Source organism: Macaca mulatta, chromosome 5 (genome assembly GCF_049350105.2).
Source record: "Macaca mulatta isolate MMU2019108-1 chromosome 5, T2T-MMU8v2.0, whole genome shotgun sequence".
Classification (NCBI taxonomy): Eukaryota; Metazoa; Chordata; class Mammalia; order Primates; family Cercopithecidae; genus Macaca; species Macaca mulatta.
Genome location: NC_133410.1, coordinates 161,467,049 through 161,483,919, shown reverse-complemented (window position 1 = coordinate 161,483,919; position 16,871 = coordinate 161,467,049). Strand labels below are relative to the sequence as shown.

The window sequence follows — 16,871 nt, the reverse complement described above, 5'->3', positions numbered from 1 at the left end:
GGTTCAAGTGATCCTCCTACCTCAGCCTCCTGAATAACTAGGAATAATGGCGCGCATCACCGTGCCTGGCTAACTTTTTTATTTTCTGTAGAGACAGGGTCTCGCTATGTTGCTTAGGCTGGTCTCAAACTCTTGGCTGCAGGTGATTCTCCCACCCTGGACTACCTAAGCACTAGGATTACAGGTGTGAGCCACTACATCTGGCCTTGTACAGTCTTCAGTCCTTGATACAGTTGAAAAACAAAAAATGAAGAAAACTCAGAAAGTTAAGTAATCTGCCTAAGGTTAGACAGGTGATAGATGGACTGAGATCTGGGGAACACAGGAATGTCTTATTCCAAGAGTGATCTACGTCCTTTCACCTATTTTAATCTGCTTCTATTCATGGGCAATAAACATTTTAGAAACCTTTTAAACAAAATTTGAAACAGACAAGAAAGGGCAGCAGAGCACTTAAAGGAAAAGTGGTAGTGTAGAAAAGATACACAGCACTTTCAACTTGTTCCCAATTTTGTCTCTGGCCCTGAAGTTGTATTAAAACATCCTCGGGACAAGGACCTAACACAGGATTGGAGCAGACGAAAGAAATAAAAGTTAATTCTTGCTAAAACTATGAAGATTAATAAAACATTAAACTTTTATATAATCTTCCCATATTTACAGAGTAGGAAAAAGTCTTTATTGAACTATTTATGTCCTAAGTTAGAAATGATTTAAAATATAAAATATTAATACAACAAAAAGGCAGAGATTTAAAACAGGAGCAAAAAAAAGTTAGAGGTAACGATTATAATGGAATGGCGGCAAATTTGACAAATGTTGAAAACCTAACATCAGAAACAATTACAGCAATTTAGAAATATACTAAATCATTGCAAACTCACTTAGGAAGAACTTTCATAAAGATCTGCCAAACAAAGAACAAAACCACTACGGCAACATCTGTTCAGTGACCTAAACATATAATACTTTAATTGTTAAAGGGCAAAACAAACTCTAACACTGACTACTAAGGCAGAAAGACAAGCTGGAGTTTTAAACAGAAACTAGGTAACTGAAATTTAAGAGCGGAACTCACAGATGATGCCAAGTGGACTACACTGAAAACTTTCTCTTGCCTACACAGCATGTATCAATAGAATATAAATAACATTTACAAACTTACTGACTGAAAAAACTAGTGATATCACTACCTTGTCAACATCAAAATCATATAAAAGGCAGTTTATTTCTACCAAATGAACTTTTTCCAAATGAAATTTAGATCATATGACCTTCTTATTCAGGGGCACTAAATTTGTTTAAAAAAGCAATTTCCTGTTAAAATAAGTTATTAGTCTTCATTTATTTAGGGTGGTGCAAAAGTAATTGCAGGTTTTGCCACTGAAAGTAACGGCAAAAACCGCAATTACTTTTGCACCAACCTAGTATTTATGATTGTTACGTTCTTCAAAGCAGTTACTGGCTTTCCCAATAATTCAATGAAATAGGGGTTTATATTAAATGTACGAAAATATTGGGATAGTAGCTGGCTGTAGGAAAAAGGTGTGCTAGAAAAAGGTGAAACAAATCATTTTTTAGTAAGAGGTCCCCAACCGCTAATATGTAAGGTATCAACTCCTTTCTTTACTCTTATTTAAAAATATACCATTCTATGCTTTCCTGCCTATCACTGAACTTTTCCCAGAAAGTGATCAGAAGAATATCAGGCAAGAAAATATACCTGCCTTGGCCTTTTATTAGGTTTGTGGGGCAGACTTTTATTAGTTTGCAATGGCTTTGGAAATGCCTGTCATGTTAAAGCAACTACTGGTTGAGAAAGAGAAACACTATAAAAAATACGGTTGTGGCCATTGGGAATGGAGTGAGAGAAGGAAAGACAAATATGAACTACAAGTGGGGTAGAAAAAGAGATTTGTACATTTTTCTGATGCATTGGGATAGGTTTCAACAAATCACTGACAAGCAGAAGGTTAAAAAAAAGTCCTTACAGAAGGAAAAACAAAGGCAGAGTTCTGAAGATAACTGATGAAACATGACCTATAGACTCCAGTAACAGCAGGTCACAGAACAGTGGTGATGTCTTATAATTCTTTATCCAAGAATTAGATACGTTAACATTCTAAGTGCGGAGATTTTCTCACCTTTAGCAAAAAAAGTCTATTGCCTTTTTTGTTCTATAATTTTACAGGGTTAGTTCCCGCTCTTCAATCCCTCCCTCCCTTCTCCCTCTCTCCTTTTCTCCTTCCTTTCCTTCCTTCCACCCTTCCTTCCTTCCAAGAGCTCCAAGTTTAGACATGATCAATACAGCTTCTGTTTTCCAAGGTTATCTTTCCATCTTCTCTCTCTGCTATCTTAACAATCTCACCTTGGGCAGCATTACAGCATTGTATTATACTTAACTAGAAGCAGGGCTGTAGAGTCAGAGAGATCTAGATTTGAATCCTGGTCTGGCTGTGAGACTTTCAGCAAACTACTTAACCTCTCTGAACCCCAGCATTATCATCTGTGCACTGGTATATAATCATCTAGATCACATATTATACAGATATAGGTATTATATAAAAATCCTTATATAATCTCCATTTACAGATTATAGTACTCAAAGATTAGTGTCCATCGACTCACTCAATACTCAAATGTAGGAAGGCCGTGCTCTATAGATGCATCCATGGAGCACCTCTAGGGGCAAAAACAGACTAGCAGGCAATCACAACATAGTACGATATGTGCTTTAACTGGAGAAAGGCCTAGGCACTATGGGGAGGAGGGAGGGATGAACACACTTTCAAGTTGGCAGAGAAAACATAAAGTATCATAAATTACCATCTGATCTCCGAGTCCAAAATCAATTTAGGTACAAAAGAGTAGGTAAGGAATTGGGTATTTCATTTCATCAACGAGGTGAGAGATATAAAGTTATTTCAAAAAAGTTGGGAGATTGTTACTAACCTAACAGAGAAGTGTGACAATCATGGGCTTGACAGCATTGAATCCTTTTTACAAAACCACACAGAAGTCCATAGTTATAGAATTAGGGGTAGTGAGATCCCAGGAATAGCATGGGAGGCCATAGGGAATAGAAAGAGGAGGGGATCCCACCAATGTTTTCTTTTTTTACCCATCCTATAACTTCTCTCAGAACTTTACCCCATTCCTGATCTCAAGTTCAGAATTAGTCCCTGTACCTTGAGGTATTCACAAAATCCCTATGAAATCCAGAAAAAAGCGATAAATATATAGGCAGGTGTTGGACGGGGTGGAGGGAGTCACTGAATTCCATATTTAGATAATAAGAAACAGAAAGCTCAGGTATCTAGATCTGCTGGAGCTATCCGGTAAGTGACAAAATGGTGTCAAGTCACCGCAGGGATCAGCAGACCCTGTGCTCACCAGCCTTTGGATACTGGGCAATAGGAACCAGTCAAACCAATGGCCCATCCAAAGGAAAAGCCTTATCAAAATTTTTTATGATAAAGCATTACTCTTCTTTTTAAAAAGCCTGTAAGTAGTAATAGTATGCTGTGCTTCAAGAAGGGAACAGATGATTCAACAGAAGTTTACAAATCACTTAAACATATGATCCAGGGTTTCTCCAAGAATTTTTTTTCTGACCCCTTCCTACCTATGCACGTTACCCATTCTTGTGTGGTCCTGCTCAAGTCAAACTGCCTAGCTTACCAGGTACTTTGAGCCCACACTAATATTTTTCTTCATCAAATTCTGTATTTCTTTCTCATCTTTAAGTTAGTGTTTTATATATAATTGATTTTATTTAAATTCCTCCATTAGACTGTAAGTTGCCTCTCCGCAGGGAGTTTGTGATAATACCTTATATGGTTCTTTAGGATCAGGCATAATTGCACAAAACAAGCACCTTAAAATACTTAAGGTCAATTTTTAAAAAAGTATCTTTGAAAATTTAAGGGAAGAAATAAGGATAGAAAATCAGGATGTTATTAAGTTTATGAGGAATGAGGGAAAAAGTTATGAATATTTTAACAAAGTATAGGTGAGTCATGGAAAGAAATTATGGTCAACATGAAAACGCTGAGTCATTACTGAGAGAATTTTAAGAAAAAGTTAAAAAGAACATTGCAAAGTCAAATTCTTAAACACTGCTAGTGTCTTCTGAGACTTTACTCAGAAATACTAAAGGTTTTACTTTTAAGCAAACTGAAGGAACCATAACTACAAAGAACTAAAAAAGTATAGCAATGTCACAGCCATAAAGACCCAGTACCATCATCAACAGCACAACCAATGCAGTTATTAGTGATCTGTTCAAGTATCACATTGATCACTTAAAAACTCACCTTTATCACAAAACCTGGCAAATCAAGTTGAATAATACCCAAGGCTGGCAAAATAAGTGAAATGTGGATCTGAAGAGCACACATGTGTATCAACCATTAGAACAGATACATCACAGCAATAATGATTAAAAAGTAAATTTTTAAAGTGAATTCTTTTCATTCAAAGTGAAAGGAACAATTCCCTCACCTCCAACATATACAGCAGAATAAGAAACTCTAATCCTACTCTATAGTAAGTTGATGGCTTCTGACCAAAAAGGGTTAGAAAATACGTAAGTACCTTATGATTACTGAAAAAGAACCAAGTCTATAAGAACAGTAATTCATGATTATAAAGCTATCCTTCCTGGAAAGCTTTTCAATACTGAATACAAAATATCCCTCCCTTACAAAAATTGTCATGCCAGAATCTTAGCACAACTGACAACAAAAACTATATGAATTGGTTAGCTAGGTGTGCTTCTCGCCAGCACCCACTCAGGCTTTCATCCCTACTCACTCTTCAACAATTACCATTACCTTGATTTATTCCAAACAGGTATGGGTTGGATGAGTCTAGTTTAAAAATCAATGTACAACTCACAATTCTTGTTGGTTGCATGGTTTATATAAGGTAGTTAATTTCAGCCTCATTTCCAAAGAGAGAAAAAGGAGGCAATGCAAACCACAAGCAAATTTTTCCTCCTCCATGTGGGTTTAGAAAGACAAACCACTAACAGCAGCAAATGTTGCACCATATGTTAAAATATTCAAAATATTTTCCTCTATAAATGAAAGGTACGATATCGCACTATTTCTACTCTGTCATCTAAGAATGATGTTGCAACAGAACTCACATTCTAAGTTAACTTTTTCTATTCTCTCCAACACAGAATTAATCATCTAATTTTGAGCTAAGAGGAAAATTAAAGACTATATTTGGGAAATAAAAGTCTATTTTAAGTCTCAATTTGGAAAAAAGATAAGGCATAGTATTTAAAAAACATTTTCTAGCTAACTTATTTTCCTATCTTTTAAAAAGTATTATTTTTTTGAATACGTTAAGACATATATGTGGTTTAAAATTAAAAGGATACAAAAAGTATACAATGAGAGGTTTCATTTTCATTCCTGTTTCCATTCACCCTGTTCCCTCTATAGGTAACTGATTATTAATCCTTCCAGTTTTTCTTTATGCAAATATAAGAAAATGTGATTATACATTCTTCTTTTCTTACACAAAAGATACTGTACAATAAACACTACTTTGTACTTTGCTCTTTTCATTTAATTGTCTGTCCTGAGGAGCTATCATTAGCATTCTCATTTTTTTAAATAGCTGTAAAATATTTCACTGTATAAAAAAACCAGTTTATTCAATTAGTCCTTTACTGCTGAACCATTGAGTTCTTTCTCATCTTTAGAAATAACAAGTGATGCTACAATGAATAACATTGTACCTATGTCATTTCATCTCTGTGTAGGCCCTAAACTACCTCTCCAGTTTCATCCAGTGCTATTTCTTCCCTGTCCCCATTATGCTCTGGCCTCACTGACTGTCAACATACGCTGTTCCTTCTATTTAAAATCTCACTCCATCACATACCTTTACCTTACCCCTCTCTCTTTGTATCTTGGCCCTAATATCACTGCCTCAGGGAAGCCTTCCATGATACCCCAGGCCCTCCCCCACAACACACACACCTGGCCAAGTTCTCTGTATACCCACATGACATTTCTATTTTCCCTTCATCACATTTACCATAGCTTGTATTTACGTAATTGTTTGGTTAATGCCTATTTCTCTTACCTGACTATAAGCTCTATGAGTGTAAGACCATTATACCTCTATCACCTAACTCAGTGACTGGCATATAAAAAGCAATCCACAAGACCTGGCATGGCAGCTCATGCCTATAATCCTAGCTCTTTGGGAGGCTGAGGCAGAACGACTGCTTGAGGCCAGGAGTTTGAAAACAGCCTGGGCAATAGAGTGAAACTCTGTCTCCACAAAAAAATAAAAAAATTATCCAGGCCTTGTGGCACATGCCTGTCATCCCATCTACTCTAAAGCGTGAGGTGGGAGGACTGCTTGAGCCTGGGAGGTACAGGCTACAGTGAGCCATGATCACACCACTGTACTCTAGCCTGGATGACAGAACAAGACCTTATCTCAAAAAAAAAAAAAAAGAAAAAAGAAAAGCCAAGTACAGTGTCATGTACCAGTAGTCTCAGCTACTTGGAAGGCTAAGGTAGGAGGATCATTTATGGCTAGGAGTTCAAGACTACAATAAGCTATGATTGTATCACTGTACTCTAGCCTGGGCAACACAGTGAGACCCTGTCTCAAATAACTAAATAAATAAAAATAAAAAAAGAACTCCACCAATATTTGCTGAATAAAGGAATAAAATGTCAAAGGTGCCAATTATACATCAGTCTTACTGTTTTACATGTATTTGTTTTACCTTTAAATATCCCTGAAGCTTTCAGTTCACTCCATTTCCACTATCACTACTGTAATCCAACTACCTACCATCTCCTGTCTAAGCTACTATACCTACTCTTAGGCCCTACTAAGATCTATCCTCCATATTTTAGACCTATCATTTGCTAAGAAGTATTTCAAGGGCTTCCCACTGATACTAAACTTTTCACTAATATGGCCTATCAGGGCTACATAGTCTGGCCGTCACTTACCTCTCCAGCTGTTTCTCTATGCTCTGGTCACACTGGCTCCAGTTACATTCATTCTTTCACCATACCACACCCTTTCCTGCCATAAGGCAGTTACACATGCTGGTATTTCTTCCTGGAATACTCTCTGGTTCTCAGTTTCTCACTTTCTCAAGTGATATTAATGTTCAGCATCACACCCTCATGGAGGCCTTCCCCAACTACTCTTAACTGACCATGTACCTTCCCTTGAGAGCACCAGTCACAGCCAAAATTCAGTCTGGAAGTAAAGTTGCATGAATAAGAGAATGACTCACAGGATCCAAATGTAGGTGATAGTATTTGGCACAGTGTTGAAAGGCAGGTTCTTCTGTGTCCAGCACTATGAACTCCCTGGTTGCTTGTTACGCTTACAGACATCAATCCATAAATGCTTATTTTAAAATTTAGAACCAGGTAGTTCTTTCACCTATATAACTTAATCTCACTTTCCCTAGGAGCACACACCAAGAAGTACTACTGTTTTTGCTTTGGAAGTAAAGGTGACATTAAGTTACTGGCATGAATATTTTTAAAGTACTCAAGAAGAAATTGGGGTTCTTTTTCTTCTGACAATAGGAAAAGAGATTTCAAGAATGTATCTCCTTGTACACATTAGGTATTAACATGCTCCTTAAATTTTGGCAACAAGTATCTTTTTTAAATTCTGAGGTTTATATTTTTTCCTCTCAAAGAGAAGTTTTAGTAAGCAAAGAATACCTCTGCCCTCAAAGTTTTCCCAAACCTTTAGTGTATTTTTACAAAAAAAGTACTAGGCTTCGAGCATTTTTTCTTTTTTTTTTTTTTGAGACAGAGTCTCGCTCTGTCACCCAGGCTGGAGTGTAGTGGTGCCATCTGGGCTCACTGCAACCTCTGCCTCCCGGGTTCAAATGATTCTCGTCCCTCAGCCTGGGGAGTAACTGGAATTACAGGCACGTCAGGCTAATTTTTGTATTTTTAATAGAGACGAGGTTTCACCATGTTGGCCAGGCTGGTTTCAAACTCCTAACCTCAAGGGATTCGTCCACCTCGGCCTCCCAAAGTGCTGGGATTACAGGCGTGTTAAATAATATATTAGAAAAGAAATCTTAATATACAGGAATGTTATTGTATTGTGATTATATATGAAACAATGTGAGTGAAAACAACAGTTTTCATATCAATCTAAGATTAGGAATGACTATAAATTTTAAGAAATATTATTTTTTAATTAAGTAACTATATAAATCAAATATGTGTCCAGGTTGATCCCAAGTCTGGTTCATCCTTTTCTGCCTCCTCTGTCATCCTTTAAATCACTAAAATATAACATAATAATGAAACAAACCTGCATTTAATGGTTATAGCTAATTTAACTGACATTACCTTGGGGTAGGAGTATATTTTATACTTCTTAAGAATAAAATCCTTACTTTTTATATTTATACACCACACTGCTTTGTTGAATCTTCTGATACATTCAGATCCCACTCCCAATATATTCATAGCCCTTAAGATTTATCATTCCCAAGTTAAATTACACCTTAAAGAAAAAATTAACCTTCAACTATTTTTTCACATCTTTATAGTTCCAAGCCACATAAAAAGCTATCTAAAAAAAAAAACATGAGTCGCTTACATTGATCTGCATATTTTTCTTTAACGTTTTGCCTCCTCTTTCCATGCAAACAGTAAACACTGCAGAAAACAGAAGCATTTCTGAGAGACTATGCTTGCCCTCACGACAAAAAAAGAGTGAGGTAATCAGGATTCCGCCTTTTATCCTCTCCTAGTTGACTTTCATTCACTTCCATCTCCTTCCAATTCCTGTAGTGCACCTCTAATTCTGGGAAGAAAGCAAACATGCACTTGCTGAATGAGTACTATATACCTGCACCATTGCTAGGCTTTATGAGGGCTGTAAATGAAAGCATGGTATCTACTCTCACAAAGTCTACAAAGCACCAGAAACGTCTATTATTCTTTCTCTTTACTAAAGTAGCCTATGTTTTGTTTTGAACCCTGAATGAAACAATTAACAGGTAAACAAACTGCCTTAAGTCACAAAATAGCTCAAGTTACATTATTTAAAGGTCTCAAAAAGGAGAAATACTGATGAAAGGAGAAACATTAGAAGACTAATGAGCTATGTCTTTACTGCTACACAACGCAGTGCGGTTTAGTGAACAAAGAAGAGAATATCAGAGATGAATAAGGACTGCAGGTTAAAGGCAAACACAACCAAATCACGGGGGTGAAGAGACGGAAAGTATGAACTATAAATAGTAGAACAACACATGTTTTTATTAAGGGTAAATGACAAATACCCTTAGGTGCACTTATCACGCACATATGCAGAAATGTGAGTATCTGATACACCTTACCTCTTTGTTTTGCCATAGGGAAGAAAGGCTAGACTAAGTACATATAAACACAATTTTATACCTAAGAACCTAACTCCTGATCCGCCTCAAAATTTAAAAAAAGTTCTAAGAGGGAACAAACAAAAATACTAGATGCTAAAGCTTATTACTATAGTACCATACTCAAGGACTACTTGCTTTTACTTTATGCCCTATTCTCGTTATTTGGTTTTCTGGCTTCTCATTTTAGAAGAGAAGCGTTGTGAAAAGATATTCCAAAAGCCATGATGTGAGAACCAAAAGAATGCCAAAAACAGAGAGAGAAAAGCTGCAAAAACAGGTGTATATACTGCAGTAGTCTTTAGGACATTATCAAATTACAGAACAGCACATTCATTGATGTTTCATTTCTTCCTGTTAAGAAATAGGACCACTAGCAGGATGTGGTGGCGTGCGCCTGTAGTCCCAAATGCTTGGGAGGCTGAGATGGGAAAATTGCTTGAGTCCAGAAGTTCAAATCTAACCTGGCCACATAGTGAGATCCAGTATCTTTAAAAAAAAAATCAGGGGATGGGGAGTGGTTGGGGGGAAGAAATAGGAAGAGTATACTATACTTTCTTCAAATTAAAGTGTTGGGGGCCGGGCGCGGTGGCTCAAGCCTGTAATCCCAGCACTTTGGGAGGCCGTGGCGGGCGGATCACAAGGTCAGGAGATCGAGACCACAGTGAAACCCCGTCTCTACTAAAAATACAAAAAAAAAATTAGCCGGGCGCGGTGGCGGGCGCCTGTAGTCCCAGCTACTCAGGAGGCTGAGGCAGGAGAATGGCAGGAACCCGGGAGGCGGAGCTTGCAGTGAGCCAAGATCGCGCCACTGCACTCCAGCCTGGGCAACAGCGTGAGACTCCGTCTCAAAAAAAAAAAAAAAAAAAGTGTTGGGCCTGGTGCAGTGGCTCATGCCTGTAATCCCAGCACTTTGGGAAGCAAAGGCGGGTGGATCACTTGAGGTCAGGAGTTCGAGACCAGTCTGGCCAACATGGTGAAACTCGTCTCCACTTAAAAAAAAAAAAAACAAATTAGCTGGGCATGATGGCACACACCTGTAATCCCAGTTACAGGGAGGCTGAGGAAAGAGAATGGCTTGAACCCAGGAGGTGGAGGTTGTAGTAAGCCGAGATTGCATCACTGCACTCCAGCCTGGGCAACATAGCGAGACTCCGTCTCAAACAAAAACAAAAAGAAATAAATGGACAAACAAATTAAAGTACTAAGTAGATTACCTGGCAACCATACATAAAAGAGATGTTGAGGTACAAAATCACCCACAGTTTAACAAAAGAACAAAAAACCTAGACTTGAGGCAGTTCAAATTACCAATGAAGCAAACAGGGATGATAGACAGTTCCTAAGCTAAAAACCTGATTTTCCTTCCTTTTTAAGCTATTAAAAATAACAGAAAAGAGTAAATGTTGCTCAACAACAACAAAAAAAAAACAAAGAAAAGTTTTCTCATGGATCTCTGTTTTCTTCTAAATGACAATTACTACTTAAAATAACAGTCCAACAATACTTCTTTATCGTTTTGAAGAGTTAAATAAAAAACATATGAAGACCAAAGCTTCTTTATAGATTTTACTTTAGACACAGCTGATTACTCAGTTCAAATTCAAACTTGCCTTGACGACAACTGTGGAAAGCCAAAACAAAGAATATCTATGCTATCTGCTGTAGTCTGAATGTTTGTGTCCCTGTCAAATTCAAATGCTGAAATCTTCACCCCCAATGTGACGGTATTAGAAGGTACTAATCACCTTTGGGAGGTGATTAGGCCATGGGGGTACAGTCCTCATAAATGGGATTAGTGCCCCCATAATACAGGAATGGGAGGGAGCCCTCCCTGTTCCACCATGTGAGGACATAGCAAGGAGACATTTATGAGTCAGAAGGTGGGCCCTCACCAGACATTGGTACCTTCATTGTGAACTTCCCAGACACTAGAACTGAAAGGAATAATTCTCTCTTGTTTATAAGCTACTCAGTTTATGGTATTTTGTTACAGCAGCCCAAAAAGACGAAGACATCATCTAAGAATATAAAATCCTTGAGAAAAGAAGCAATTTTCTATTATTATTTAATAGTAGTAATAACATTATTCTTAAAGCAATGACTTCCAAGCCTTTATATCTGAAGCCCTGACTGTTCATCCGAACTGTAAACACGCATCATCAAATTCCTACCAATTGTTTCCACTTGAGTATTCTGTCATCATTTCTCAAACTAACCACTGGATCAAATAGAAAAAATTCCCAATCCTTTTACCCTTACCGCCTTCAGGCCACACCAGCTTCCTATTTCAATTTTCCGACCCCTGTCATGCAGCCTTAAAATCACCATATTCCTTCCTTCCTGCTGCTATTGCAAAGACCCTAGTTCAGGCTCTTAATCATTTCATTTGGCTATAAAAGATTCCTCATTAGTATGTGTGCTTCTACTTTCTTTCTTCCTTTAAGAAAGAAAGAGTCTTTCTAAATGACTTTTTCCTGCTACTCTCAACTTTAAAAATTCTTCAATATTTACAAGATAAAATTAGAAGTAAGATCCTTCTGACTGACATTTAAAATTTATAGAGATGACCTGGCTGTCTATGAAGGTGTCTCCTTCTTCCCTCCCTACTCAGTGTAAGTCCCTTCCAAGGCCACAATTCAAAGTCTGTATGTGGTCAAGGCTTGGTATAATCTGGCTTCCAATTACCATTTGATTCTCTCTTCCTTTAAATCACATGAACCTTAGGTTTCACTATGTTAGTCTACTTTTCTATCAAACATGTATATTCTTTTAGCATACCTCTTTTAGTGTTACTGTGTAGTGATGATAGGGTGGAATGTCAAAAATATTTTTATATTTAAAATATACAATGTCTATTATCTCAATATTGATATATTCACATCCATTATATATATGACTAAATATAAATGACTAAAATGAATATGTATATATGACTAAAATATATAGTGTATATATACTAAGATATATAGTATATATTAGTGTATATATACTATATAAATATATAGTGCATATATAATATATATAGTATATATACACACAAATATATTTTTTTATATATATACACACACACATGCACACACACTAAAATAGGTATATATATATATGACTAAAATGAATGCAATCTTTTGTGCTCAGCTAATGAATACCAGAAGGCTGCACTGGGCTCTGTATGAATGATGCCAGGCAATTTTTCTGACAATTCTGCTGAAGTTTCCTTTATTGCCACTATAATGTTTTGTGGTGAGTAATTTTCACCCATAGCAGCTTAAAAAATCAGTGAAAGTGCTGGACTAGGTGGATCCCAAAGAAATATATTATTTTATAGGTTTTATAGTAGCCATGAGAGTTTCTAAGGAAACATTAAAGAAAACAGTAAGATACTGACAGTTATAGTTTACTAAAATGCCCTTTGATGTTATGGAGAAGAATATAAACATGACTGTTTCCTGAGAGAACTGATAAACAATTTTAAGAGGGTACCCTGAAGAGAGTACAGTTGAAGACCTGTCATGACTTTACAGGATGTGAAACGTACAGAAAAAACTACCAATGTGCAATGATGAGACCCATCTTTACAGGACTGCACTACACCTATTCTGTACCATGCTCACTCATTTCCCATTTCCAGAACTGCAATCCTGCATACAAAGCTGAGTATGCAAGTAATAAAGATATGTCAAACATGAGAAACGGTCCTTTTACTTAAACCAAAACACAGGAGCCTATTAGTATATGAATCCACTTCCTGCTGAAACCTACAGCTGGTCCAGTTCAGCCCTCGTTGCTCTAGTCCTTGGATGTGTTCATATATTAAAAAAATGTGGAAAATAGATCTCTTGGCTTCCTTCTTCTAGGTTATGCTAACTGCAGCCCTAAGCTGGACCTTTTAGTTATTTTTCATTTATCAGTTACTGAGAAGAAGATAGTAGTTCTTTTCCTGAAATCTGTACCTACCATTAATAGAAAAGCTTCAAAATACTCAGAGCATAATCTATCAATATTTCACTTTTTAAAGCACTTGTTACCAATGCCAATCCAAAGATCAATGGCTGTCCATCAAATAATTTTTGCCATGTGTTATATGTGAAAGACTGGGACAGTGGCATTGATAACTTTTATCAAAGAAAGGTAAAAATATTTTATAAACTTCTAAAAACTCAAACACTGATTACAAATGGAATTCCTTCTTGCAATTGTCATACAAGAGAGTTAAGAGAAATAGAAAAACTGACTCTCTCTCTTTAGGGTGACTTTAAAGTCCGCAGAAAGACCTTAAAAGGTACAGAATTTACCTTATTTTCTTCTAGAAATTTCAGTTTGACAGAAACATCATTGCGCATTTTATCATATTTTTCCTTATGTGCTTGGAAGAGATGCTGTGACTGCTCAATCTTTGGCAGAGTGTTTGCGTCACGTGGTCCAAGATTCAGTTCTTCCAAATCAGTGCGATATGCATCATATTCAATCCTGGAAAGAAGAGAATAAGTGAAACATACTACAAAGAGAGTAAAATATGTTCAAAAGATGGGATGGAAATATACAATATTCAGTCTCATACTATACAATAATATATAAAATTCTCACACATATTCTACTTGACACTTTTGAAATCATTATTTCTTTAAAAACAAAGAGCTATTCAAATAAGAACAGGGGAAAAGCTGCTGGTTAATCTCATTAACTATTTCTTCCAAAGCACAGTATTAACCGACAAGTAAAATTTCCAAAATCTAAAAACCAGTTAAAAAAAATAAATGCAAAACAAGATCAAGGGTAGAACAAATACCCCATGTGAATTGCTTAATACTGATGAGGCAAAGCAGATAAGGACAGTAGACTCTAGAATGGCATACTAAAACTAACAGAAGTGTAAATGGTTCTGAAAAATGTCTGGGTTAGCAATGCACAACAAAAATGTAATGTGAGCAACACATGTAATTTAAAATCTTCTAGTAGTTACAATGAAATAATAATTAATTTCACCTGTTATCAATATATTTCATTTTACCCAATATATTTAAAATATTAATCATTGTGGCATGTAATCAATATAACAGAATTATTCATGAGGTACTTTACATTTGGAGAGTGGGCAGTGAGTCTTTGAAATCCACTGTGTATTTACACTTCTATCCCATCTCAATTCAGACTAGCCACATTTCAAGTGCTCACCAGACATATGTAGCTACTATACTTGACAACACAACTCTAGATGAATTTCTGTAACATCACTATTCAGAATGTAACAACAGTATTTGTTGTAGAGCATTTACCATCCTGTGTTCTGTGAGATGCCTCACTCTGATATTCTCCCCCCATCAACTCAAATAGTTACCCCACCACTGTCATCACTCCATGATCCTATAACCCCTCATGATAGCTCTATCACAGTGCTTGTCTAAGTATAGCACTACCTTGCTTATTAAAGAGTGATTTATCCAGCAGCCTCAACTATTCGGTACTCAGCAAAGAAGCAGCAGAGTGGCCTCTAATTTAGTCAAGATCGGAATCACAAAGCTTATACCCTAAAACTAAAGCTCTTCATTTGGAGATAATAGGAGTATAATTCACATCTCCTATTCTGGGAATTAACAATACTTTAAATAACATAATCTATATTGTATATATGACTTGAGAAAGAATATATCAGTCCTTCACACTGATCCTAATTTATTCTTAACTCATACTGAATTTAACAGTATGAGTTAAGATTTAATTTAATTGACCTCTTTCAGGGTCAAAAGAGAACGAACCATTCATTCATTCACTGATACACTGATTCATTCAACAGGTCTCAAGTCAGCACTTTCTACGTTCCAGGCACTGTGTTAGAAAGTAGAGCTATAAAAATGAACAGATACGTTTATCCTCAAGAAGCTTGTATTCTAGAGGAAGAGAACCTTGTAAACAATTACAACAAAATGAGAGAATAAGAACTACCATAAAGGAGGGTAAGGTATAATGGAAATCAAGAGGAATAATTATTTAATTAGATATCTGAAAAGGTATCTCAGACAGAATTAAAATACTATAATTAAAATTTGAAGGATGGTAAAAGCTGGCTAGGTGAATTGGGATGGGGGTAGAATATTCTGATTCTGAAGAGAATAGCAGGACAAAGGCATAGATTTGTAAGATACAATAGATACACTTGGGAATTCAGTATGTCAGAATCTGAAGCTGGAACATGACAATGGAAAAAATTAACATCAGACAGGCAGGCAGGATTGAAGGTAAGCAGCCCTACAGGCCATGTTAAAGGGCTTAAATTTAATTCAGTAGGACAGGTGATGAGAAGCCACTGAAGAATGTTGATCTGACATAAAAATGACATGACTGTATCAGGATAGAAAGATGACTCTGGTGGTAGTGTAAGAGATGGAGGATAGAATAAACGATTAAAAAATCAGGAGCAAGGAAACCTATTAGAAGACGATGGACATATAAGAAATGAGTCACTGAATGGGGACAAAGGCATTGGAGCTAAAGAGACAAATACAAAAGATTTAGGAGGCAAGACTGACTTGGCAATAGTAACAAGTTAGTTAAATCCATGGGTTCAGGAGCCAAGGCTGAATGACCTCTCTGCTTTTTGGCTCTATCTTGAGCTAGTTATTTCATCTCTTTGTGCTCCAGTTTTTCAATCCATAAACATGAATAAAAATCTCCACAAAAATTTCATATAGATAAAGCACACAAGACACCTGGTAATAACTGATACCTTTAAAATGCTTATTATTATGGCCAAATTAGAAGAGGGGTATCTAGAAGCAAGCACACTAAAAACAATAAGAAATAAAACAGAAAAATGTAGAACTAAATAAATAGTAATACACGGATTTTTTTTTTTTTTTTTTTTGAGACGGAGTCTTGCTCTGTCGCCCAGGCTGGAGTGCAGTGGCCGGATCTCGGCTCACTGCAAGCTCCGCCTCCCGGGTTCACGCCATTCTCCTGCCTCAGCCTCCCGAGTAGCTGGGACTACAGGCGCCCGCCACCTCGCCCGGCTAGTTTTTTGTATTTTTTAGTAGAGACGGGGTTTCACCGTGTTAGCCAGGATGGTCTTGATCTCCTGACCTCGTGATCCGCCCGTCTCGGCCTCCCAAAGTGCTGGGATTACAGGCTTGAGCCACCGCGCCCGGCCCTAATACATGGATATTTAATCTAAGGACAAATATCCTTCAATAGCCTTGGAGCACATTTCTAAACAACAGTGATTAACTTAAACATAATCAAAGTTATAATACTGACCTTATATTTCTTAATTTTACATTCAGAGTTTATAGGTGGTACCAAAGTAAAACTTTCCATAACAGCTTCTCTAACAGTGCTCATTACCACCAAGAAGAGAAGCTCACTAAGTTTTCAAAAAGCGACTTCACTTCAAGGTTGCCCGTCTGAACTGAGTCCATATCAACAAAGTTAATGATGGTTACTTTATGGCTTATGTAAAACTTCT

General features: G+C 36.8%; 1 protein-coding gene across 4 annotated transcripts in view; it reads right to left on the bottom strand.

The window, feature by feature from the left end:
* ARFIP1 (ADP ribosylation factor interacting protein 1) overlaps positions 1-16,871 on the bottom strand; it is a 131,654-nt gene that overhangs the window by 9,732 nt on the left and 105,051 nt on the right. For all 4 annotated transcript variants that reach the window (NM_001266175.1, XM_028847991.2, XM_078001568.1 and 1 more), the window contains 1 exon segment: positions 13,708-13,882. In NM_001266175.1, coding sequence (NP_001253104.1) covers positions 13,708-13,882 — 175 coding nt within the window.